The 26,105-nt window shown below is 40.6% G+C and overlaps 1 protein-coding gene across 6 annotated transcripts in view; it reads left to right on the top strand.

The window, feature by feature from the left end:
- The window catches only part of DCAF5 (DDB1 and CUL4 associated factor 5), a 97,691-nt gene that overhangs the window by 10,082 nt on the left and 61,504 nt on the right, over positions 1-26,105 (top strand). For 4 of the 6 annotated variants that reach the window (XM_054513754.2, XM_054513752.2, XM_045901078.3 and 1 more), the window contains exons 2-5: positions 16,113-16,256; positions 19,343-19,379; positions 20,275-20,414; positions 22,137-22,266. In XM_054513754.2, coding sequence (XP_054369729.1) covers positions 16,113-16,256; positions 19,343-19,379; positions 20,275-20,414; positions 22,137-22,266 — 451 coding nt within the window. The remainder of the gene's footprint in view (positions 1-16,112; positions 16,257-19,342; positions 19,380-20,274; positions 20,415-22,136; positions 22,267-26,105) is intronic. The other 2 variants (XM_064571235.1, XM_064571236.1) reach the window with 1 other exon arrangement.

Here is a 26,105-nt window from a genome sequence, read left to right as displayed (position 1 = left end):
AAGGTGTTTTGGGGAATGATTCACCACTGAGTTGGGATTTTTTTTCCTGAGGTGTTTTTATCCAAAATGTAGGTGTGATACTGATACTAAAACCATGTTATTAAAACTCCATGTTATGGAGTATCTGTCCAGTACCAGAATACATTTGGAGTAAAAGTTGGCCCCTCAAATGTATAGTTTGGCCCTGGGAAGGATTTTCAGGAATTGTAGTTTTTCAGGTATATGGCCAGTTGCCTCGAGAATGTCTTTCATGTTGTGAAATGACATCAATAAAGAAGTTTAAGAGATCTGGGTTAGAGTCCTGATTTCACCATTGTCACTGTGATCCGTTTACTATTAACGTTCTGTCTCTGTAGAACCATAGAATTTTATTGCTGGAAAAGAATAATGGTCATCTAATTGAAGCTTTTAATTTTACATATAGGGACACAGGAGCAAAGAAGTAAAGTGATTTGCTCAGTAGTTTACAACTAGTAAGTAGTATAGTCAGGATTAAAATCTGAATCTCAGGGGTCTTCTGATGTCGTCTCTCAATAGGGAAAGTCATGAGATTCTGTAAAGGACTTTACTCTCAAGTAAAGTGTTAAACTTTCGTTGGCTTCCTCTGCCCCTACATTCTTTCCTTATTTTTTTAGATTTATTTATTTTAGAGAGAGAGTTTGTATGCATGAGCAGGGGGAGGGCAGAGAGAGAGGGAGAGAGAGAATCCTCAAGCTGACTCCCTGCTGAGTGCACAGCCCACCCAACGCAGGGCTTAATCCCAAGACCTGAGATCATGACCTGAGCTGAAATCAAGAGTCGGACACTTAACTGACTGAGCCACTCAGGCACCCCTCTGCTACTACATTCTATCTGCAGTTTCATTGTCCTTAAACATGGTTGTTTTGATTAAGTTGGCAGTGCCCATTATTTTAGAGATGAGTCAGTAGAGATTTTCCAGGTTGGAGGCAGACTGTCACTCTGGCTGTCTCCAGTTTTAATTCTTAGTCTGACTATACTTCCCTTACTTTGGAAAGTCTGTTTCCTTCCAAGAACATTACTCAGGAGGAGGAATTTTCTGCAAACCTAGGTGCCTGTCAAAATCTTGTTACACAACTTCTCTCATTCTGAATTTCCATTCAAGTCTTGTATCTAAATTTCAATTGTATCTTTTGTGTTACACTTAAGGCCAAGTGAATAATTGGAACCTCTGAGGATTGTTGTGTGTTTTTTTAATAGGTGTCTTTTTTTTTTTTTTTTTTAAAGATTATTTATTTGTCAGAGAGAGAGAGAGAGCACAAGCAGGGGGAGCAGCAGGCAGAGGGAGAAGCAGGCTCCCCGCCGAGCAAGGAGCCTGATGTGGGATGAAATCCCAGGACCCTGGGATCAGGACCTGAGCTGAAGGTGACTGAGCCACCCAGGCATTCCTTTTTATAGGTGTCTTAACCAAGTTTGATGGTTTATACAGATATCACTAGCAGCCATAGATGGCTGAAGCGTGTGTTTTTGCCTTCCACATACTGGCAAAAAAACAACTGAAATTTACATGTTTGGCAACCAGCTTCAAGCAGCCCTTGAGTCTCAGGGTTGACATCTCTGTTTATACCTGCTTGTGGGTGGGTATTGTGTGCCTTCCTAAAAGAACTAAAGCATTGGGCCTGTATTGGTTCAACCTTCTTAGAATTTCTCGAGAAAAGAAAGCTTTATTAGGTTGTTAATGTTGTTATGCAAGGAATTTTACAAAAGTCAGGCAGGCAGTGCTCTTATTTTAAAAAACAAAAAAAATCAGAAACTACTCAATAAATGAAGAGAGTGCCTGTGATATAATCATGAGAACGTATTGTCCAGGTTAATTCTGTACGGCAGAAGTGAGACTGGACATGATCTGTGGTCTGGGAGTACCTTACAGTGCATCATACTATCTTAATAACTTCCTTGTAAATCCTTACTGTTGATAGATCCAAGAATCTGTTTTTAGTGTTCCCTTAGCTCTATTTGAAGAGCTTTTGTTCTTTGACATTTCACTAATTCCATACTTTACTATTGAGAATTTCCTGTTGAATCATGCAGGTCAATAGAATAGGACACTTAGAAGACAGGCTTCCTACTTATTCATACGTTTTTAAAAAGATCATGTATTAATTATAGGAAATTCAGAAAATAGAATTTAAAGAAAGGAAGTATACCACCTACTCAGGATGACCATTTTTGACACGTGGGACATATTTTAGCCTTTTTTTGGTATGCATGTGTACATAGTTTAAAAATAAAATTGGGGGGCGCCTGGGCGGCTCCAATCAGTTAAGTGTCTGACTCTTGATTTCGGCTCAGATCCTGATCTCAGGGTCTGGGATGGAGCCCCAGGTCAGGCTCCTCGCTCATCCGGGAGTCTGCTTGAGATTCTCTCTCTCCCTCAGCCCCTCCTCCTGCTTGTGTTCTCACACTCTCTCCCTCTCTCTCTCAAATAAATCTTTTTAAAAAAAATTAAGAAATTGGGATTAGGTCATCTCTGCTGTTTTGTAGCTGTTTTCTTAATATTAACATTTTTTTGGTACGCCATTGAATATTTCTCAAAAGCAGGGTTTCTCAACCTCAACAGTATTGACATTTGGGGCTGGGTAATTCTTTGTTATGGGGAGCTGTCCTGTGCATTGCAGCATGTTTAGCAGCATCCATGGCCTCTAACCAGTATATGCCAGTAGCACCTTCCCTGTTGTGATGACCGAAAATGTCTCTAGATGTTGCCAAATGGTCCAGGCAGGACATCACTCTGGGTGAGAACCACTGTCTTAAATAAAAAATTCTTAGACTCTTTGGTCTCAGGTCCTCTTAAAAGTCATTGAAGACCTCAAAGAACTTTAGTTTATATAGGTCATTTTTATCAGTTTTTATTGTATTAGAATTTAAAACTGATAAAGCTTAAAAAATTCTTTTAAGAATAGAAATAATAAACCTTATATTAACATAATAATGTCTTAACAAAAAGTAACTTTTCTAAAATAAAAAATAGAGAAGTTACATTACCTCTTCCAACTCTTTAATGTCGTAATAGACATTACGAAGGCATTTGCATTTAATCTGTTGTGAAATAATTGGTTTAGCTGACAGAGGAAGAAAATTCAGCCTTACACAGGTATATAATTAGAAAAGGGAAGAGTATTTTAATGCCTTATCAGATAACCATGCATATTCTTTGAGATTATATCAAAACTCAACAAGTGGAAGTTTCTTAAAGATTAGTTGCAATGTAGAATCTGAAACCATTATCAGAGAAATTTTCAGTATGTTACATTAAAATCCTTTAGTCTGTAGGAACGCCTGGGTCGCGCAGTCGGTTAAAACCGGCTCTTGGTTTAGGCTCAGGTCATGATCTCAGGGTCATGAGTAGGGGAGTCTGCTTGAGATTCTCTCTCCCTCTCATCTTCTGCCCCTCCTCACCCCTGTACGCACATGTGTGCACACGCTCTCTCTTGCTCTAAATAAATAAAAACTTTAAGAAAAAAATCTTCCCCTTAGGTTGCTGGCTTTTCTTGAAAAATTCAAAGACCAGGCAACCTTGAGGCTGCATTTCTCTGTGGCAGTAACTGGCTGGAGCTGAGTAGCGGCTTGTTCTTTAAAAGGGTTGTCTCTTCTCCAGTCGGCCTTTTGTGGCCTGGCCCCTGTTGTTTTCGAGGGGCGGAATTGTATCATGGTAAGGAGCTGGGATTCAGATCCCAACTCCCACTCTTGATTGCTGTGTACCTTCAGGATATTTAGCTTTTCTGTAGTTTTATCTGGATAATAAGGATAGCAACAATACCTACTTCATAAGATTGTTAAAAGGATTAGAAGAGCCACTAAATGTAAAACCCTTAGGATAGCCCCTGGCCCAGAGTAAATTTAGCTAAGTTAGCTGTTGTTGGAGTTCAAACAGCATATAATTGGCTAACATTTCTGTAGCTCATACTACATATCAGGTAATGGGCCAAGCCCTCCACACAGATCTATCTCATCAATCCTAACATAGTACTATGAAACAGGTAGAGTTATTTTCTCAGTTTTGCAGATGAGAGGATACAATTGAAAGAGGTTAAGTAACCTGCCTGAAGGCACTCAGCTAGTAAGTAGTATCAACATTAAGAGTTGAACCGATGCACTTTGAATTCTAAGCCTGTGGTTTTGAATGCTGTGCTGCCTCATGCTACATCTGTCTCTAAAATAGGTCTAATTACAGAAGTGGCAGGCTTGGGTAAATGGAGATTAGTGCTCTTAATGTTTTTGTAAGTGATTTGAGGAGAGTATGCATATAAATATCTCAAATTTATATATGACATCATTTCATTCCGGTAGTGAAACACCAAACCAATAAGTATAAACTGTAGGCAACTCTTTGGATGGAGTGAGTGAGCTGAAGAGTGACTACTGACTTTCTTTTTTTTTTTTTTTGAGAGTGAGAGCATGGGAGGGGAGGGGCAGAAGGAGAGGAACAGAGAGAATCTCAAGCAGGCTCCCCACCCAGCAGAGCTGAACCAGGGCTCAGTCTTATGACCCCCGAGGTAATGACCTGAGCCGAAACCAAGAGTCGGACACTTAAACCGATTGAGCCGCCCAGGTGCTCCTGATAAGTACTGACTTTCAGAGTAGGTAAATGTAAAATGAAATAAGAAAAATAATAGATTGCATGATATGCTTCAAGATAATCAGTAAGGACTTGAGAGTCATTTTGGTCTATTATTTGAGGGTCAAAAAGGCCAGCAAACATTTCAAGCCTAGGGACGCCTGGGTGGGTCAGTCATTAAGCGTCTGCCTTCAGCTCAGGTAATGATCCTGGGGTCCTGGGATCGAGCCCCACATCGGGCTCCTTGCTCCGCGAGAAGCCTGCTTCTCCCTCTCCAACTCCACCTGCTTGTGTTCCTGCTCTCGCTCACGCTCTCTGTCAAATAAATAAATAAAAGCTTAAAAAAAGGGCGCCTGGGTGGCTCAGTTGGTTAAGCGACTGGATCCTGGAGTCCCTGGATCGAGTCCCGCATCGGGCTCCCTGCTCGGCAGGGAGCCTGCTTCTGCCTCTGACCCTCCCCCCTCTCATGTGCTCTCTCTCTCTCATTCTCTCTGTCTCAAATAAATAAATAAAATCTTAAAAAAAAAAAAACCACCCACAAACATTTCAAGCCCATTAGGATAGCTATTACTTAAAAACAAGACAAAACAAACAAAATAACAGGTGTTGGGGAGGATGTGGAGAAATTGCAAGTCTCGTGCTCTGTTGGTGGGAATGTAAGATGGCACAGCCACTGTGGAAGACAGTGTGGCAGTTCCTCAGAAAAGTAAACAGAATTACCATATGATCCAGGAATTTCATTTCTGGGTATAAACCCCAAAGAATTGAAAGCAGGGAATTGAGCAGATAATTTGTACCCTCATGTTCATAATAGCATTACTCACTATAGCCAAAGGGTGGGAGCATGAATGGACAAACAAAATGTGGCATATACATGAAGTAGAATATTATTCAGCCTTGGGGCGCCTGGGTGGCTCGGTTGTTAAGCAGCTGCTTTTGACCTCACGTCCCGCATGGCGCTCCCTGCTCCACAGGAAGCCTGCTTCTCCCTCTCCCACTCTGCCTGCTTGTGTTCCCTCTCTTGCTGTGTCTCTGTCAAATAAATAAAATCTTTGGGGGGAAAAAATATTATTCAGCCTTAAAAAGGAAATTCTGTCACATGCCACAATATGGATGAACCTTGAAGACATTATGATGAAATAAGCTAATCAAAGACAAATTTTGTATGAGTCCCTTTATATGAAGTACTTAGAGTAGTTGAACTCATAGAGACAGAAATAGGGTCTCTAGAGTTAGAATCATGCTTGCCAAAGACAGGGGGAGGCAGGAATGGAGATTTATTATTTAGTGGGTACAGAATTTCAGTTTGTGAAGATGAAAAATTTTGGAGATGGGTTGTGGTGATAGTTGCATAACAATGTGAAAATGTGAATGTATTTAATGCCACAAAGCTCTACACTTGAAAATGACTTAAGAAAAAACCCCAGCAAAATGTTAGGCATGTCTAGGAAAAATAAATTGGAGACAAAATGGAAAATGCTTTTCTTTCCTGTGTAATGTGGTAGGGCAGACTCACTTAAAATTCTAAGGAGTGTTTTGGCCTCCCCACTTTGGTAAGAGGGATACAACTTGGTTTTAGGCTCCAGGCCTAGCTCCTTGGGTTATTAGCAAGTCATTATGTCTCTCTGATCCTCATCTGGAAAAAGGGTTTATATAATCCTTACCTCACAAGCAAAGATGTATGTGAATGAATTTCTGTACTTATAATAATGCTAATTATTTTCATCTTTGGGAAAATAGCAAAACAGACTTTATTTCCTATTCACTGAAGTGGCTGGCTGTGTGGCCCACAGGCTCTGCCTCTGTATCTTCATGCGGCCTCTTAGAACTCAGGAGAGGTATGGGCCACACAAAAAGTTTGGCTTCACAAAGTGGCGATTATATACACTGCAAAGAAGGAGTAAATAGGCTAAAAAGATTTAAGCCAGGCTGAATAATTTTCCTTTAGTCTTTGTAAGTTAAAAAAAAAAAACCAAACAACTGCAGCAATATGAAAGGGTATTTTTTAAAAAAGATTTTATGTATTCATTTGAGAGAGAGAGCACGAGCAGGGGGTGTGGCAGAGGGAGAGGGAGAAGCAGACTCCCTGCTGAGCAAGGAGCCCAATGCAGGGCTGGGTCCAGGACCCTGAGATCATGACCTGAGCCCAAGGCAGACGTTTAACGACTGAGCCACCCAGGCGTCCGTCCCTACAATATAAAAGGGTATTAACTAAAATTGCTATTCCCAAGAGGTAACCTCTGTTAGACATTTTGATTCTACCCTTCCATGTACGAATTTGTGTATTTTTTATTAAAATGTATCAGAGTGCTGACTGACTCAGTAGAGCATGTGACTCTTGATCTTGGGGTTGTGAGTTCAAGCCCCATATTGGGTGTAGAGATTACTTAAAAATAAAATCTTAAAAAAATGTGTCATGCTATTTATACTCTTATGCTACCTAAAACGAGTTGGAAACATTAGGACAAATTCATTAATGATATGTACAAGAAACTAGAACTTGAGGGTTATGTATACCTAACATGACGCACTGGGTGTTTTTACATGTAGTATCTCAATACACACAACAACCCTGCGAGATAGTTGGTATTTTCTTCATCTTAGAATCATAAAACTGAGGTTCGAGAAGTAGAATAACTCGCCCCCAGGATATCTAGGCACTTTTCTTCAAAAGCTTGTACTTCATGTAGCTTTCTAGAGTACCACCTTTGCTAGATCTTATCCCATTCTGCCATTTTTAAAAATTTTCTTCTTTTAAAAAGAAGAAAACTTTTTTTTTTTAACACTTTTTTGTTTTTGTGATTATTCCATGTCAGTACAGACAGAAGTGCCTCATGCTTTTCTTTTTTTTTCCTGGTATCACAATACATGGTACATACATGAACAATAAGCTTTTTTGCATTTTTATTGTGGTAAAATATACATAACATATATATACAATATACATAACATAAAATTTACCATTTTTACTATTTTTAACTATACAGTTCAGTTGCATAAAGTACATTCACATTGTTATGCAACCATCATCACCATTCATTTCCAGGACTTTTTCATCTTGCAAAACTGAAACTCTGTTCCCATTTAACAACTCCCCATTGCCCCTCCCCGCAGTCACCATCTACTTTATGTCAGTATGAATTTGACTACTCTAGATGCCTCATATAAGTGGAATTGTACAGTATTTGTCCTTTTGTGTTTGGTTTATTTCACTGAACAGTAATTTTTTTTTTTTTTTTTTTAGATTTTTTATTTAGTCATTTGAGACAGAGTTAGAGAGCATGAGCAGGGGGAGAGGCAGAGGCAGAGGGAGAGGGAGAGGGAGAAGCAGGCTCCCCGCCAAGCCAGGAGCCCAGTGTGGGGCTCGATCCCAGGACCCTGGGATCATGACCCGAGCTGAAGGCAGACGCTTAACCATCTGAGCCACCCAGGCGCCCCTCAATGAACAGTAATTTTAACCCGACTTCTACTGATGGACTTTTAAATGGTTTAGTCTCCTGCTCTTCAAACAATGTGCTGCAGGTGTATTTGATCCTGAGTTTCAGAATGCTGTCTCAGTCCCGTCCTCTGTTTGGCTGAATTTCTGAGGAAGCCCAAAACAAATTCTCTTCCTTCTGGGCCTCAGCTTTTCTGGGCTATAAAATAAGAAAAATTTTAAATAATTACTTTTGTTACAGTATGCTATGAGGGCTTGTGTAGTTTTTGCTTATATTATAGCTCAGGACTCTTTGAAGAGAGTATTCTTTTTTATTTATTTATTTTTTATTTTTATTTTTATTTTTTTTATAATTCTTTTTTATTTTTATTTTTTTTATTTTTTATTCTTATGTTAATCCCCATACATTACATCATTAGTTTTAGATGAAGTGTTCCATGATTCATTGTTTGTGCATAACACCCAGTGCTCCATGCAGAATGTGCCCTCCTCAATACCCACCACCAGGCTAACCCATCCTCCCACCCCCCTCCCCTCTAGAACCCTCAGTTTGTTTTTCAGAGTCCATCGTCTCTCATGGTTCGTTCTTTTTTATTTTTTTTAAAGTAGGCTCCATGCCCAGTGTGGAACTCAAGGCAGGGCTCGAACTCATGACCCTGAGATCAAGATCTGAGCTGAGATAGAGTCAGATGCTTAAACTGACTGAGCCACCCAGGCACCCTGAAAGAGTACTTATTTATTTAAAAGATTTTATTTATTTATTTGACAGAGAGAGAGAGCACAAGTAGGCAGAGAGGCAGGCAGAGGGAGAGGGAGAAGCAGGCTCTCCACTGAGCAGGGAGCCCGACGTGGGGCTTGATCTTAGGACCCTGGGATCCTGACCTGAGCTGAAGGCCGGCATTTAACCGACTGAGCCACCCAGGCGCCCTAAGAGTACTCTTTTAAATATAAAGTTTTTTTTGTAACTACAATACTGCTGCCACAGTGTGATTATAGTACATTTTGGGATGAGTTGGTGAGTTTAGTGCAGAATTAAATCAACCCAAAATGACCAGCATCAGAGTAGCTATGTTCCTTTGGAGTTCTCAGATGAATTAAAGCTGAGCAATTGTTCATGAGGAAACCAGGCTTAGAAGCCTTGTCCTCTGCTTGTTCCTTGCATGGTCCTGGTGCCAAGCAGAAAGGCCTTGCCTTCCTATGAGGTCCCTGTGCTGCCGTAGAGGAGCCCTAGAGAGACTGAGGCCAACCCCATGGCAGCACCCAACTGCCAGGCTTGCAGAGCCGGCTTAAAGGATCAAACTCTTCACTTGGACTAGTTGCAGGTCCGACAGTCTCGCTGCATGGAGGCATACAATACATCTCTGCTCTTTTGAATTTGACTAGATGATTCACAGAGAGAGGAGAACTATCCAGTTTTTTTTGAGGTTCTGAATTGATTTAGCCTTGATTCACCAGCCCTCCTTTACTTTGTGGGGTCAGAGATTTGGCCACAGCTGTTATGCTCCCTCTACTGGCTTAAAAGCAGCTCAGCAATTTCAGGTGATGACCTAGTTTGCACCCACTGTGGTTTTTGCCAACACATGGTTGGAAAGTGTTGTCTTTGCACAGAACTCTTAATACCTTGCCTAAGGAAATGTGTGTGTGAGTGTGTGGGGGGGGTGCACCTTACATCTTCTGACACTAACCTCGAGGGCAAAGTAGAAGAAGCAGGCCCTGCCATTGCCTAATTTCTGCCTCAGTGATTCCAGTCTCCTATGGACTTGGGCTGTCATCATCATGTTAGATACTAAGCACACATCATTTTAAGTGATCCCGAGGCATTCTACGAATAACCATGTATTTTAAATTACTAAGCATTATTTGGCAAAATTAAATCATCCTATGAATGTCTACAGGGAACACTAAAGGTAATGCTGTCTGGATGATGGGGGAAGACCCTTAGGTGAGAATGGTTATGTCTTTAAGTGCATAGGTGTAGATATTATTTTCTTTTTTATTAAACTTTTTTTTTTAAGCTGCTTCAATTCAGGAGAGGTTGTGCTGCCTGGCATAGGTCTGAGTGAATAAATAGAAGTGCCGTCAGTTCTATATTTCTTGCCGTGAGTATCCCAGCCCATCCTGGGGAGTCTAGTTTTCATTTTTCCTTTTTCTATCATGAACATTTTTTAAAGAGTTTTATTTAAGTAATCTCTACATCCAATGTGGGGCTCAGACTCACAACCCTGAGATCAAGAGTCACATGCTCTTCTGACTGAGCCAGGCAGGTGCCCCTCTATCATGAACATTTAAAAAATCCAAAATGTTTTATTTTATGGAAATGTTCAAACATACACAGAAGTATAGTATACCCATCTATAATAATTACCAACATTTTATTGATCACCTATTCCCCCTACCTTTTTTTTTTCTGGAATATTTTATTTTATTTTTTTAAAAGATTTATTTATTTATTTGACAGAGAGAGAGCGAGAGCAGGAACACAAGCAGGGAGAGTGGGAGAGGGAGAAGCAGGCTTCCCGGTGAGCAGGGAGCCCGATGCGGGGCTTGATCCCAGGACCCCAGGATCATGACCTGAGCCAAAGGCAGGTGCTTAACGACTGAGCCACCCAGGCACCCCCTTTTCCTGGAATTTTTTTTTAAATATTTTATTTATTTATTTGAGAGAGAGAATGAGATAGAGAGAGCAAGAGAGGGGGGAGGGTCAGAGGGAGAAGCAGACTCCCTGCTGAGCAGGGAGCCCCATGCGGGACTCCATCCCGGGACTCCAGGATCATGACCTGAGCCGAAGGCAGTCGCTTAGCCAACTGAGCCACCCAGGTGCCCCTTTTTCTGGAATATTTTAAGGGGAATTCCAGACATACTATTTCACCTATTTCAGTATGCATCCCTAATTGATAAGCACTTTTTTTTTTTTTCTTTTAACAGCACCACAATGCCATTATTATACTTAAGAGACATAACAATACTGGGGCACCTGGCTGGCTCAGCTAATAGAGCTTGTGACTCTTGGTCTTAGGATCGTGAAATCAAGCCCTAAGTTGAGTGTGGAGCCTACTTAAAATAAGAGAGACGTAACAATACTTTCTTAATATCATAAAACATAAAAGAGAGATGAGCACTGAATAATGTATAGAATTGTTGAATCACTATATTGTACACCTGAAACTAATATAATACTGTATGTTAAATATACTGAAATTGAAAAAAATTAATTAAAAAGCAAAAAAAGTAATTGGATTTGAGAAAAGTTGACTATTTGTTAAATTTGCTTGTAGTCTTTTTTTTAAAGAAACAAAACTGCAGATACAATAGAAGTTAATCGAAGATAAACGTTACTAGATGTGTTTATCTACAAACAATATATGGTATTACTTTGTATATTTAAAAATATATACTTAATGGTTAACTTTTACATATCCTCCTGAAACTTTATTACTTACCATTAGGTTTTCAAGATTTATTCATGTTGTTACACATATTTCTAGTTCATTTTAACTGCTGTATGGTATTCTGTTTGGTTTAGTTTTAATTTGTATTAGTATTCCAATGGAACTATTAATATATATGTTTGTGAATATTTATGTTGTCTACAGCTTTGTTTGCTTTTTGCTATTATAAACAGTGATGCAGTGAACATTCTTGTACATTTCTTTGTGCCACTTTGTAAGAATGTATTTAAATTATAACATGCATTCCCCTGATTAATTTAGAGGTTGACTTCCTCTGTAATATTTTTTGGCTATTTGGATTTCCTCTTCTGTGAATTGTCATATTTGCCTCTTTTCCTAATGGTTTTAAAAATTGATTTGTAGGAATTCTTTGTCTATTTTGGATACCAAGCCATTGTGAGTTTTGTGTATTGCTAGAATCTTTCAATTATTCAGGCAGTCTTTTCCTGGTCCCTCCCTGTTCCTGGTCTTTCAGTTTACTCCAGTTCAGTCAGCTTCTATTTTTATTCCTAGGCTCCCTTGTTTTATTCTAACCTACACATTATTGAGTTATGTTTCCAAGGTGGGGAATCCCTTCAATTGTCCATTAGATGAACTGCTTTGTCATTTATGGTTTATTTTTGGTTCTGTAAGGCAGGCAGCCTAGAATAGGGGTTAAGAATGGAGGCGATAGAGTCTTAACTGCTTGCTTTTGAATCTTGGCTCAGCCACATTACTTACTGTGTGTGACCACGGTAAGTTACTTAACCCTCTTGTACTTGTCTTTATAATCTGTAAAACTCATGAGGGTAGAACTGTTATGATCCCCATTTTATATTTGATGAAACTCAGGCTCAGAGAGATTAGATTAGAAACATGAGTAAGTAGAAGAAACATGTGGGCCTTTTTATCTTTTAATTTTACACTTTTTTTTTTTAAAAGATTTTATTTATTTATTCAACAGAGAGAGACACAGCGAGAGAGGGGACACAAGCAGGGGGAGTGGGAGAGGGAGAAGCAGGCTTCCTGCCGAGCAGGGAGCCCGATGCGGGACTCGATCCCAGAACCCTGGGATCATGACCTGAGCTGAAGGCAGACACTTAAGGACTGAGCCACCCAGGCACCCTAATTTTACACTTTTGATAGAGACATGGGTATAGAAAATATTTCTGTAATATAGGATACACTGTAGCAAAAGCCATGATAGGTCCCTGACTTGTGGCTTCAGTGTTAGGGAAAAACAGTAAGAGTAGAACTATGGAGAACTAAAGTACCCACTGCCTGTATAAATCTATTAATAGGTTAAAAAATTCCTTGTGTCCTTATTCATTAAAATAAAACAACAAAAACCCACACCTTTATTTTTATAACTTTAACTTAAAAGAGATACAGAATTTTTCTTAAGATTTTATTTATTTATTTTTTTTTAAAGATTTTTATTTATTTATTTGACAGAGAGAGAGATAGCGAGAGCAGGAACACAAGCAGGGGGAGTGGGAGAGGGAGAAGCAGGCTTCCTGCCGAGCAAGGAGCCCGACTTGGGACTCGATCCCAGGACCCTGGGATCATGACCTGAGCTGAAGGCAGACGCTTAACGACTGAGCCACCCAGGCGCCCCCTTAAGATTTTATTTTTAAGTAATCTCTACACCCAACATGGGGCCTGAACTCACAACCCTGAAATCAAGAGTTGCATGCTCCACTGACTAAACCAGCCAGGCACCCCAAGATACAGAATTTAGATAACCATCCCAGGTCAGAGAAGTCATAGTTGAAATAGGCAAATCATAAACACAGAACACTGGACTACACTTAAGGGTTCAGCTTGGTAGACAATGAAGGGGGAGGAGAACATAGAACTTGATTTTGACCTACATGAAAGAAAGAAGAAACTAAAGAAGCAAAGGCAACTTCTTTCTAGGGGAAGGAGAATAAGTTTGACTTAGCCGCTCTATCTTCTTTGATTTTTTTTATTATTATAAAAGGAAATATGTTTATGGCAAGTACTATAGGAAGGTATAAAGTAAAAATTAAAATATAAAAGTTTCCCAGTAGTATAAACCCAAAAGAATTAAAAGCAGGGACTTCAACAGATACTTGTACGCCCATGTTGTTAGCAACATTATTCACAATAGCCCAAAGGTGGAAACAACCCAGATATCCATCAGTTGATAAATGGATAAACAAATATGGTGTGTGTGTATAGTGGAATATTATTTAGCCTCAAGAAAGAATGGAATTCTGATAACATGCTACAATATGGATGATCTTTGAAGATATTATGCGAAGTGAATAAAAAAGACAACTATTGTGTGGTTCCACTTATATGAGTTACCTAGAACAGTTAAATTCATGTAGGCAGAAAGTAGAGTGGTGGTTACTGGGGATGGGAGAAGTTGTTGTTTATTGGGTATGGAGGTTCAGTTGGGATGATGTAAAGATTCTGGGGATGGATGGTGGTGATGGTTGCACAACAGTGCAAATATACTGAATGCCACTGAATTGTATACTTAAAAATGGTTAGAATGGGGCACCTGGGTGGCACAGATGGTTAAGCGTCTGCCTTCGGCTCAGGTCATGATCCCAGGGTCCTGGGATCGAGTCCCGTATCGGGCTCCCTGCTCCTTGGGAGCCTGCTTCTCCCTCTGCTTCTCTCTCTCTCTTTCTGTCTCTCATGAATAAATAAATAAAATCTTTAAAAAAAAAAAAAAGGTTAGAATGGTAACTTTCATGTTATATGTATTTTACCACAGTAAAAAAAGTTTCCCAACTCTAACCTGGAGGTGGTGTCCACTATAAACAGTTTCTTTTATAACCATATAGATAGGCAAATGTAAGCGTAGATATGCAAATATGAACATGTTAATTCAAAATCTACTCTTTGGGGGCACTCATTTAGGTGCTGGGGACTCCGCAGTGTACAAAATTGACAAGGTTCCTTTGGTCATGGAGCTTTTTAAAATTTTGTTTTACACAAAATGGATTTTGGTACACATATTGTTTTACACCTTACATTTCCCCTTAACAAAGACCTTTGGACATCTTTCCAAGTTAGTTCTTAGAGATTTACTGATTTCATGGCTGCATGGTATGCCCTCATATGGATGTGCTATAATTTGTGGCTGTTGTATGGAATGGACAAGGGGAAGAAGAGGTATAGAGATTGCTGTGGTTTGCTGCTCGTGTTTGCCCCTTTTTTTTTTTTTTTTTAAGGATTTTATTTATTAGAGAGAGAGGGAACACAAGCAGGGGGAGTGGGAGAGGGAGAAGCAGGCTTCCCGTCGAGCAGGGAGCCTGATGTGGGGCTCGATCCCAGGACCCTGGGATCATGACCTGAGCCAAAGGCAGATGCTTAACAACTGAGCCACCCAGGCACCCCTTTGCCCCTTTTGTAACTTAAAATTTTATTAGAATAATATAAAAAATCAGTGTTATAAAAAAATCAGTGCCAAATATATCAAATAAAAGTTCTTTCCCCCTCTTTTATTTTTAGTTTTATTTTTTAAGATTTTATTTATTTATTTGAGAGAGAGAGAATGAGAGACAGATAGCAAGAGAGGGAAGAGGGTCAGAGGGAGAAGCAGACCCCCAGCTGAGCAGGGAGCCCGATGCGGGACTCCAGGATCATGACCTGAGGCGAAGGCAGTCGCTTAACCAACTGAGCCACCCAGGCGCCCTCCCCCTCTTTTAATCCTATTCCCTGAAAATAGTAACCGTTGTTAATCATTGTTAACATTAAAAGTTATTCATCCTTCCAGGCATTTTTAGTGCAACTGCAAATATAAAAAATACATAGAATATACATATTCTCATTCTTTAGGAGCTGGCTCATGCAGTATAATACCATTAGATATATGTAGGTATATACAGTCTGCTCATTTAATTCAGACTGTTGTGAGTTATGCAGAGGAAAGAGCTGGACTGGGCTTCAGGAGAGCAAGGCCCTGTCTAGATGGTGCTGTGGTAGGCAGTTCCTTAGTTGTCATTTACATGCTGTTCCCTAGTCAATGAGATCACCTCAAGGAGAGAAATCTAGTGTGCTAGAAATATTACTATAGAGTTCTTTGGTTGCAAGCATTAAAAACTCAACTCAGCTTCTGTTAGACAAAAAATGGTGGTGGGGGGCATTATAGAAGGATTTTAGGTAGCAAGCAAAGAAATATTTATTTATTTAAAAAAATTTTTTTTGAGATTTTATTTATTTATTTGACAGAGAGAGAGAGAGCACAAGCAGGGGGAGCAGCAGAGGGAGAAAGAAGCAGGCTTTCTGCTGAGCAGGGAGCCCAATGCAGGGCTTAATCCCAGGACCCTGAGCCTAAGGCAGCTGCTCAACGGACTGAGCCACCCAGGCAGCACAAGTGAAGAAATATTTAAACAACGGAGTCTCTGGAAAGTCAGGAATAGGGGGGCTTTGAGGGTTTCAATATCGGTGTTTATCCCTTTCCATTTCTGTATGTCTGTTCAAGTTTTCCTGGGAAAAAGTGAGTGGCTTAGAGACCATGTGTCTACTGATGGTTAAAGGGGGTAGAGTCCTGGGTTTATGTGCCCCATCAGAATCGTACGGTGTTGGGGAGTTGCAGTTTTGGAAAGGATGGGATTCAAGGCTGGCAAAACTGAGTGTCGGCCTTGAAGTGTCAGCCATCTTAACCCTAGATTCTTACTCCCCTCTCAAGGAGGAGATGACCGCCGGGTTCTGCTATGGCACATGGAACAAGCTATCCACTCCAGAGTCAAGCCCATACAGCTGAAAGGAGAGCACCATTCCAACATTTTTTGCCTGGCTTTCAACAGTGGGAACACCAAAGTATTCTCTGGAGGTGAGAAGAAGGGAGATTTCTACCTTGGGCAATTCACTGTGGCTGAGATTTTAGATAAAGGAGTGCTAAAATAACTCCTTGTTTTTCTTCCTTTATTTCACTGAGCTGTAGAATTACTGGTTTCCCATAGCTTGTCTTTTCTGCATTACAGCAGAAATACGAACAGGTATATGAGAGCAATTTCTCCCTCCCTCCCTCCTTCCTTCTGTCCTTCCTCCTCTCCTTCCTCTGTCCTTCCTCCCCTCCTTCCTTTTGTTCTTTTGATCCTTCACTCTCATTCTTTTTCGATAGAAAACTTTTTACATTGCAATCTGGCATGCAGAAACACACACATACTTAAAATAGTACTTAACCTTACTATGTGTGGTACATTCTGGTTTTTAAAAAATTCTATTTCATTTTTAAAGATCTTAAAGGTTGTGACTCAAATTGATGTCCTGATCCATGGATGGCTCCTGTTTGAAAAACGTTGTGTTAGGGTACAATTGGAATGGCTTGTGCTCAAGCCAGCCTCTTGGTGATGTCTTCTGTCTATCAGCCAGACTCCTTTCTGACCACCACATTTCTAGCCCTGACCTCTCTTCTGCACTGCAGATTTTCCCAGGGAATATCTACCTGTGTGTTCTAAAAGCAATTTAAGTGCAGCAGATCTAAAACCAAAATTATTAGTCTTTCTCCCCTGCACAAATATTTCCTCTTGTTCCCTGGATTCCTTTTCTCAGTTATTATCAGCATTCACCTAATGATTAAGCTATTAGGTTTAACTTTAAGAAACTGCTAATATTGAAGCACTTTTAACTATAAAAATGACAGTTCCACATAGTCAGCCTAATAGAAATCTTGAAGTCATCCTCAAACCTTCCTTTCTTTCATTTACCTATCTTGTCACTCACCATCTAGACTTGAAAGCCTCTCACATTCATCCTTTAGTTTCTGCGCTCTTTCTATACCCACTGCCCTGGTTCAGGTTCTTATCTTTTATCTGGACTGTTGCAGTGGCCTTTGTGATTTCTGCAACCAGTCTCTAACCCTCCTTCTTATTTATCACAAGTTTTCTTTTATTTATTTATTTATTTATTTATTTATTTATTTATTTGAGAGAGAGAGAGAGAGAATGAGAGAGAGAGAGCATGAGGGGGGGAGGGTCAGAGGGAGAAGCAGACTCCCCGCCGAGCCTGATGTGGGACTCGATCCCGGGACTCTAGGATCATGACCTGAGCCGAAGGCAGTTGCTTAACCAACTGAGCCACCCGGGTGCCCCACAAGTTTTCTTTTAAAAATAAAGTTTTACCGTGTGAACCTCTGACCCCACAGTGTCCACAGGATAAAGTGTAAACTTCTGTCTACCTCTCTAGCCTCATCCCCCTCCCCAGCATTTTGTACTCTAGCCCACTAAACCACTTGCCATCTTAGGTGCCCTTGTATCATTTGCTTTTGCTGTTCCTTCATGGATCATGATTAATTGTCCAGTCCCCACCAGTTCCCCTAAGTCTTCCATTGGTAAGAGTTTTGAGTTATTGGAGTTTTTGTTCAGATGTCTTCTTCCCCATAAAAACATTCTCCTTTTCTGCCATGTACTTTCAACCTGCTCCTGAAGGAAACAGTTGCTCCTTTATCTGTGTGCCCATTATAGAGCATTTCACTACAACAAGTTAACCCATTTTGTCATTATTAGTTGTTTGTGTAGATGAACTGGGAGTTCCTCAAGGGTCGGGCAGAATCTTCCTCCTCTTCTAGTATCCCTAGCACCTCAGCTGTGCCTGTTACCTAGAAGGCATTAGTATGGGTTTGATTTACTTGTTATGCACCCACAATAGAGTTGATAGCCAGGGATTTAAGATGTCCCGGGCCACATCTCTACTGCTACTATTACTTTCTATTTAAGTGACTGTTGGTTGTGCTTTCAGTGTAGAGTGGGAATTTTTTTACTTTTGTCTTTTCATATTCAGGTTTTTATGTTTCGTTATATAAACCCTTTGAAAGCAGGATTACACATATTGTGAATGTATTATTTTTAGATTCTTTGATGGAATAAAGAAAAATGCAAGAGAAAAAGTTTCCCATCACTTATAACCACAAAGTCATCAGATTTTAATGCTATGAGATGATAAGGATATGAGTAATAGCAAACATTTATTGGGGACTTACTAAGTGCTCAGCCCTATTCTGAATGGTTTTACAAATGTACTCGTATCTCTGCAATGACCCTACAAAGTAGGTACAATTATCCCTATTTTATAGTTAAAAAAACAGAGGCATAGATTATCTGTATTCTAAGTCTCACAGTTGAGTGTTTTGCTTAAAAAAAAAAAAAAAAGCTAGCTTGGATGAATGATTTAATTTGCCCATGATCATTTACTCTTTTTATTCTCTTTCTTTCTTTCTTTCTTTGAGAGAGAGAGAGAAACAGCATGAGAGGGGATAGGGTCAGAAGGAGAAGCAGGCTCCCCGCTGAGCCGGGAGCCCGATGTGGGACTCGATCCCGGGACTCTAGGATCATGACCTGAGCCGAAGGCAGTCACTTAACCAACTGAGCCACCCAGGCGCCCTTTATTCTTTTTCTTTTTCTTTTTTTTTTTTTTTAATTTTTTTTTTTTTTTTTTTAATGAGAGAGAGAGAGAGCACATGAGAGGGGGGAGGGTCAGAGGGAGAAGCAGACTCCCCGCCGAGCAGGGAGCTCAATGCGATGCGGGACTCGATCCCGGGACTCCAGGATCATGACCTGAGCCAAAGGCAGTCACTTAACCGACTGAGCCACCCAGGCGCCCCTATTCTTTTTCTTAATGGCCACAGTTTTTTGTTGTTGTTTTTATATTATATATATATATATATATATATATATATATATATATTCTGTCGAATAATTCATTTTGGAAACATACCTAGTTGCTACTAGGCTTTCAAAAATTCTTTATATCCTTCTGAAGTTATTTTTATAAAACTTTTCTTCTAATTCTAATTAATACTCCTAATTTATATTAACACTGATTTTGCTCATATGCTTTCTGAAAACTTTAAGATTTCATGTGATATGGGCAGGTAGCACTTGGCAGGAATTATCAAATGTCTACTTTTCTCCCTTACAGGAAATGACGAGCAAGTTATCCTCCATGATGTCGAAAGGTAAATAGATTGTTGGTATGTGAAGGTGACTGACTCTGGTTTTCATATGAAGAAAGGCAAATATCTCTTTAGACCAAAGTAGTCGTTTTTTTGAAGGAAATAACATGAAGCCAGCTGTCCTTTTCTGAAACAGATTTCTGTAATAATTTTGAAATAAAATTTTGATTAAAAAAAAAAGAAAAGGATTTGTGAAGGTGGAATGAACTTACACACTTTTTAGGTGAAAATTTAAAGGGAGAGGTTGGAAGAGAAGGAAACAACGACATAATAATAACTAATCTTTATGTGCCAGGTACTATTCTAAGTGCTTTGCATGTGTTCATCAGTTTCACCCTCACAATGATTTTATGAAGCAGTACTATTCTGGTCTCATTGTGGATGAGGAAGCTGAGGTGTTAGGGATGTTAGGTAACTTAAGGTCAGGTGGTGCTGGGATCTGAACATGGCCACCTGGTTCCAGAGCCATGCTCTTGCTCACATACCAGGCAGCCACATCGACCCTCTTCTTCCCCTGCTGATATCAGATCTGGTTACTTTAAAGTGCTCCCTTATTTTTGGAAATCAGGCACCACCCCCAAATCTACAGAAGCAGATACATTCTGCAGGAAGTGAAAACACTAAACTCATCTATCAAGTCACTTTCAGCTGTGCTCATTTAGTGCAAAAAAACAAACTCACCATGAAATCTATAAAAAGTTTTTCTAATAGAATTTTTTTTTACCTGAAAGTTGAGTACCTACTTTTTAAGGAAATACAATATCCTTTGGGTTTCACTTGATTGACTTTGCACTAGAAATGAGGGAGAGTCCCACGTGAGGAACTCTAGGGCTGGGACTCTGCACTCTTTGTGTGCATGTGTGTGCCTGTGTGCCTCTCTCTGCTTTCTGTCTCTCAGCAGCGAGACCTTGGATGTGTTTGCTCACGAAGATGCAGTATATGGCTTGTCGGTGAGCCCAGTGAATGACAACATTTTTGCCAGCTCCTCAGATGATGGCCGGGTTCTCATCTGGGACATCCGGGAGTCTCCCCATGGAGGTAGGGTCAAAGGGCTGTTGGACTGTGTTGGAGAGTTTGATGTCAGGCTCATTGCAGAGGCAGTTAATGACCTGGGTGACTAATGTGAGTGGGAGAGATGTAAAGGGAGAGGCAACTCTCATGGTGGGGCACAGATGTGTGTCTGTAGACGTCCCATCCTATGCCTAAGCCAGAAGTGAGGCACCTTTCTCAGGCCTTCTCTAGCCGCTTGTGAGCCTCCACAAACTCTTGGACCTGTCGGAAACCCCACCGTACCATGGTGTTTAGCGGCCCCAAGGAATAGAAGATGCAGTACTTCATTGTAGAGGGTAGCTCCCAGGAGCCAGCTCTGTATGGTGCTGACACGCACGGGGGGTGTTCTGTGCTCGTGTCCTAATTTTAGGTATGTGTATAGAAACGGAAAATGATGGCAGATACGCTTTGTTTAAGAGGGATTGTCCAGGTGAGTTCCTCCTCCAGATGTGTTCTTTGGGCTTCTGAAGTGTAAAATGAAGAGTTGTTCTGTTGAATTTCTCTGAAGTTTTTCAGGAAATGCATCTTTTCAGCTCGTTTCCTGAATAGAGCATTTATTCTATAACTCTGCCTGTGTTCAAAGACTTTTTCCTCCAACATTACCCTCAGTGCCTCCCTGGCCCCCACCTCTGGTGCAGCTTTGTCATGATCATACCCGTGTACACAGAATTACTTTCCTGCCTGTCTTGTCTGACAGGATCTGGATCTTTTTATTATTCTGTATTCAGAGCATTTAACGTGCTGGCCTGTGCCTCATCATAGAGACTCAGGCTATAAGAAAAGCTTGTTCTTGGGGTTAGGCAGATAAGGTAACTGCAAGGAGCAGCTGTGGTTGAGTCACCATGTGCTGGGGAGGTGAGAGCCTCCTCTGTCTGGACTGCCTAGAGGCCTGTGCAGTGTCCCGCGTGGAAATCCTAGACTGGGGAGTGTGCTTTCTGTCTGTTGCTTGTAAACACTTTGCACAAGAGTATGTCCTTCTGGGTAGCAGAGTGATTCCTTCCTTGCCTGGAGCCTGCTAACATAGGCAAAGGGATGCAGGGTTTCTAAGTGAAGTTGATTGGGAGCTGGCTGGATGTAAGAGTTCAAGTGTTAGGTGCCTATTTTTTTTTTTCTTTTTTTCTTTTTGTAATATTCCAGTACGGGGAATGAAATGATAAAATTCTAGACTGAGGCTATTTTCTCTTCAGTTTAGGGAGCAATTTAGAGACAAGGGAAGACTGTGCTATTGTTTTTCCTCGCCTTCAATTTTCTCATTGTTTTGCTTTGTCTTCATTAAATCTTTGTGTAATTGTAAAACTTTTAATTTCTAAAACTAATAAATTTGGATGCAGGTACATTAATCCTACCAGTAATTGTGAATTTTTTCAGCTCATGTGGAATTCAATCTTACTTACTGTAAAACAGCTTACCTTCTTAGTTCCTGTGACCATTTCCGTTTTGTCACAGGATCTGAAGAGGTAGAATACTCAGTGTTTCTGAGTATTATAGCTTCCAGTTTGCTCATATGTGTTAGAGTTGCTGTTTTCAGACTTGGTGTGTACAGAGTGTGTGCTAGTCTTTGTGAGCAGGGTTGGCTACTGGGATGATGCACTGCTTTGGGGCTCCAGCTACTAGGGCCGGTTTCTACAGGGTCACATTCCTGCTTTGCCTGCCTCTGGCCCAGAGGCGCTGAATGAGCTATGGGGCTGATTGTCATTTCTCTATTCACAGAGCCCTTCTGCCTGGCAAACTATCCATCAGCTTTTCACAGTGTCATGTTTAACCCTGTGGAGCCCAGGTTATTGGCCACAGCCAATTCAAAGGAAGGAGTGGGACTCTGGGATATTCGAAAACCTCAGAGGTGAGCCCCCTTTAATTCATATGGTGTTAAAACTTGCCCTTGCCTCAACTCTCAGGTAATGTGATCAGCCAGCAAGGGTTGTGAGAACCTGTTTGGCCATTGCTCTCAGTTGGCCATCTCCTAACATTTATCGGTGCCTGTGAAGCCAGGGGAGCCCTGTCCCCAAGAGACAGGCAGTGTGAAAAATCCACACTCCTTGCTGAGGGAGTCATAAATTGTAATCTGACTCTAGACAAGTCAATTCTAGGCAAATAGATGAGAGCCTCCCTTCAGTACTGCCTTCTATCTTTAGGTCCAGGGTTCCCCAGATGCCTGGGAGCTCTTGCAGGGGGGGATGGAGGAGATGGAGGGGGAGAATTTGTCAAACTATGGCCACTGAACCATTGATTCTTAACTCCAGGCAGGAGGGGATTTCTACGTGGCTTCAGGAGAACTGGGAATCCCCCAGATTGTGTGGAAATTATATTATGTACCCATCTAAGTGCATTTTTCTATGAAGGGAGTTTATTTGCTTTTTTCAGTTTCTCAAAGAGACCAGTGGCTAAGACAATAAAAGTTAAGAGCCACTGCACTATAGTGTTAGGGACCTAACATGTTTTCCCTTCTGTTTGCATTATTAAAAGAGTACGCTGAGGACAATCTTTGATGGTACAAGTCACTAATGGGAGAATTTCAGGCATCATTAAGGGAAGTGTGTGGATGGGGGCGAGTAGGAGGCTTTTTCATGTTCTCTAAATACCATGGTGGGGGGACAACTTTTTATGGCACCTGTACTTAAAGCTAGCTTTGCTTTATAAAAGACTTACATGCATTGTCGGCTGTTCTGGAAATTCTGCATGGAGGTAACTTCCTACTTTGTAAAGCAATATTGCAGAAGTATATCATAGAAAGTAAGCGAGGTTATGATTTATTTCATGGGCCTCAGATGAAAGGGGCAATTAGGTACAGAGGCTATCTTCCTTGGTGATTTTTAGTTCTAGCTAATTCTCTCCATGGGGCTGTCAGAGGGATCTAGAACTATTGCAGCAGATCTGTATAGGCCAGAGGGGTGCTCCTGTTGTTGAGCAGGGCTCCCTGAGGCTCTGTAGGGCAGCAGAGATTTCTCCTGCCCTTTGGTGCATATACACCCAGCCCTTGCTTCTCCACCCTACTGAAATGTATACAGTGGCAGGATCCCTATTGTGCCTTTGCACTGTGTGCTTGGGGAGGCTCATTCCCTGCTTGTGTTTCCCAGTGTTCGGCTGTAACATTCTCTGCCACTCGAGACTCTTTAAGAACAGCTGTTCTGCCTCATTCATTTTACAAGGGGCAGGAACAGGACTAACTATGCCAGTCTTCTCCCAACCTACTACCTCCCATACTTAAAATTGTAATGAATAGCTAGTGACTGGAGTGGGGCCCTGAGCTATTATTCATTTCCAATGGAAAGCTTGAGTAGTGCATACTGTCAGCAGTGTCTTGAGAGTAGAGGAGAGGGTGAGTGTTTTAATTCTCCTAATTTCCCCCCAGCGGTTTCCTACTGTGTGTTGTATTTGGACTTTCCTTCTCTTTCTACTTATCTCCTCACTGAACATGACTTCTTTAAAAAAAAAAAAAAACCTAAGTGAGATTATTATTTTATTTTTATTTATTTATTTATTTATTTATTTTTAAAGATTTTATTTATTTGACAGGGAGAGACATAGTGAGAGAGGGAACACAAGCAGGGGGAGCGGGAGAGGGAGAAGCAGGCTTCCCGCCGAGCAGGGAGCCCGATGCGGGGCTCGATCCCAGGACCCTGAGACCATGACCTGAGCTGAAGGGAGACGTTTAATGACTGAGCCACCCAGGCGCCCTATTGTTTTATTTTTAAAGTAACATTTATTAGATTTAAGGTTTATTTTATTTTATTTTTTTATTATATTAGTCACCATACAGTACATCATTAGTTTTTGATGTAGTGTTCTGTGATTCATTGTTTGCGTATAACACCCAGTGCTCCATGCAGATTTAAGGTTTATATCCAGAGAAGTATAACGAAACAAACCAAAAAAAAAAAAGAAAAAAGAAAAAAAATCTCATCTCCAGATTATATCTGTTACTTACATTTTGTACATGTTTGTACATCAGTATGGTTCTTATTCTTGGTCTCTAGTCACTCTCCAAAGGTAACTATAATGAACAGTTTCTTATGTATTAGAACATAATTTAATACACATACTAGCATGTATATCTATCCTTTAAAAACTTTAGGCTAAAGGAACCATGTATTAATACCCACCGTTTTCAACTACTTTTTTCAATTAATATGTATTGGAGCTTTATTCCTATCAATACTTACAGATCTAGCATGTTCTTTTTCTTTTTTTTAAGATTTCATTTTTGAGTAATCTCTTCACCCAACATGGGGCTTGAACTCACAACCCTGAGATCAAGAGTCATATGCCCCACTGACTGAGCCAGCCAGGTGCCCCCTCTAGCACATTCTTTTAATGGCTACATGATACTCCATTTATATGGTGTATCCAATAGCCAGGACTTCTTGTTTCCAGTGGGCGTTATAAACAGTGCTATATTGAGCTTGGTTGCATAGCACCTGGCCTACCTTTGCAAAAATATCTGTAGGAAATTGCTGCATCAAAGGGTGTATGCTTTTATATATATATATTTTTTAAAGATTTTATTTATTTATTTGCGAGAGAGAGAATGAGAGACAGAGAGCACAAGAGGGAAGAGGGCAGAGGGAGAAGCAGACCCCCTGCTGAGCAGGGAGCCCGATGCGGCACTTGATCCCGGGACTCCAGGACCATGACCTGAGCCGAAGGCAGTCGCTTAACCAACTGAGCCACCCAGGCGCCCCTATGCTTTTATATTTTTGATAAAAACTGTCACATTGTCTTGCCACCACAAAAGGCTACACTGATTTACAAACCTACCAACTATGCATGAGACTACACATTTGTCCAGACCCTTGTCTATACTTATACTGTCTTGTGGGGGGAAATGTTACCTTCCTGTTTTGATTATGTCTTTAATTATGAGTGAGGTTATATGGTTTCTTTGGTAACCTGTAGTTTTCAAAGCCCATATGGGAGAAAAGTCATCTAATAAGGTTAATTGATAATCTTGACTGATTCCTTTCTTGGACTAAAAGGAGGAGCATAGTGGACTAGGATGTTTTTACCTGTTTCTTTCAACTCTTCTAAGGTTCTTTGTGGTTCTATGGGAGTGAAGCAGACAAGGGGCATGAAATATTCTTGGGGTCCTATTCTTCATCTGCTGGTATTTTGGGATTAAATTACAGATATTTTCTGTTTGAATTCTCTCATTATAAATTCGTGTGGGAGAGGAAGAGGGGGCCCTTTGTCTTTTCCATGCAGGATTGATTATGCTGAGTTGCAATAGGTGATTTGTCTCCTGAAAACAGCTACCTAGAAACCTCAATCTAGATCTTGGGGCACTTCTGAATCCCCTGGGAGGATAACCCTGGAACAAGGTAGATCTGTTCCAAGGGATACTTAAAGTCTACAGAAATATTTTAGGAAATTTGAGAACCCCTTGAAATTGCAGGTAAAATTGTGTGTTTGTGTATTTGACTGAGCACACATGTCAGTTTTTTCTAGGGATTGGGAGAGAGTTTTTACTAGGTTCTCATAGATACCTTTGGCCCCCAAGAGGAAAAAGTTGTTCAGTGTACTAACGATTCTAGATTTAGAACCTACTGTGGTACCTTAGCAGGCTTATAAGCAATTTTCAGCCTGTAATAGCTTGGGCATATGAGTGAATTCTGGGCCTACTCAGGAGGCCTACTGGTGTCCTAGAAACAAATATAATCGTCATAGATCAATAAGGGGGCCTCA

Source organism: Mirounga angustirostris, unplaced genomic scaffold (genome assembly GCF_029215605.1).
Source record: "Mirounga angustirostris isolate CCGP_5_RB_7025 unplaced genomic scaffold, mMirAng1.0.hap1 SCAF_9, whole genome shotgun sequence".
Taxonomy (NCBI): Eukaryota; Metazoa; Chordata; class Mammalia; order Carnivora; family Phocidae; genus Mirounga; species Mirounga angustirostris.
Note: the sequence above shows the minus strand (reverse complement) of the source record. Positions and strands in the feature narration are given on the sequence as shown.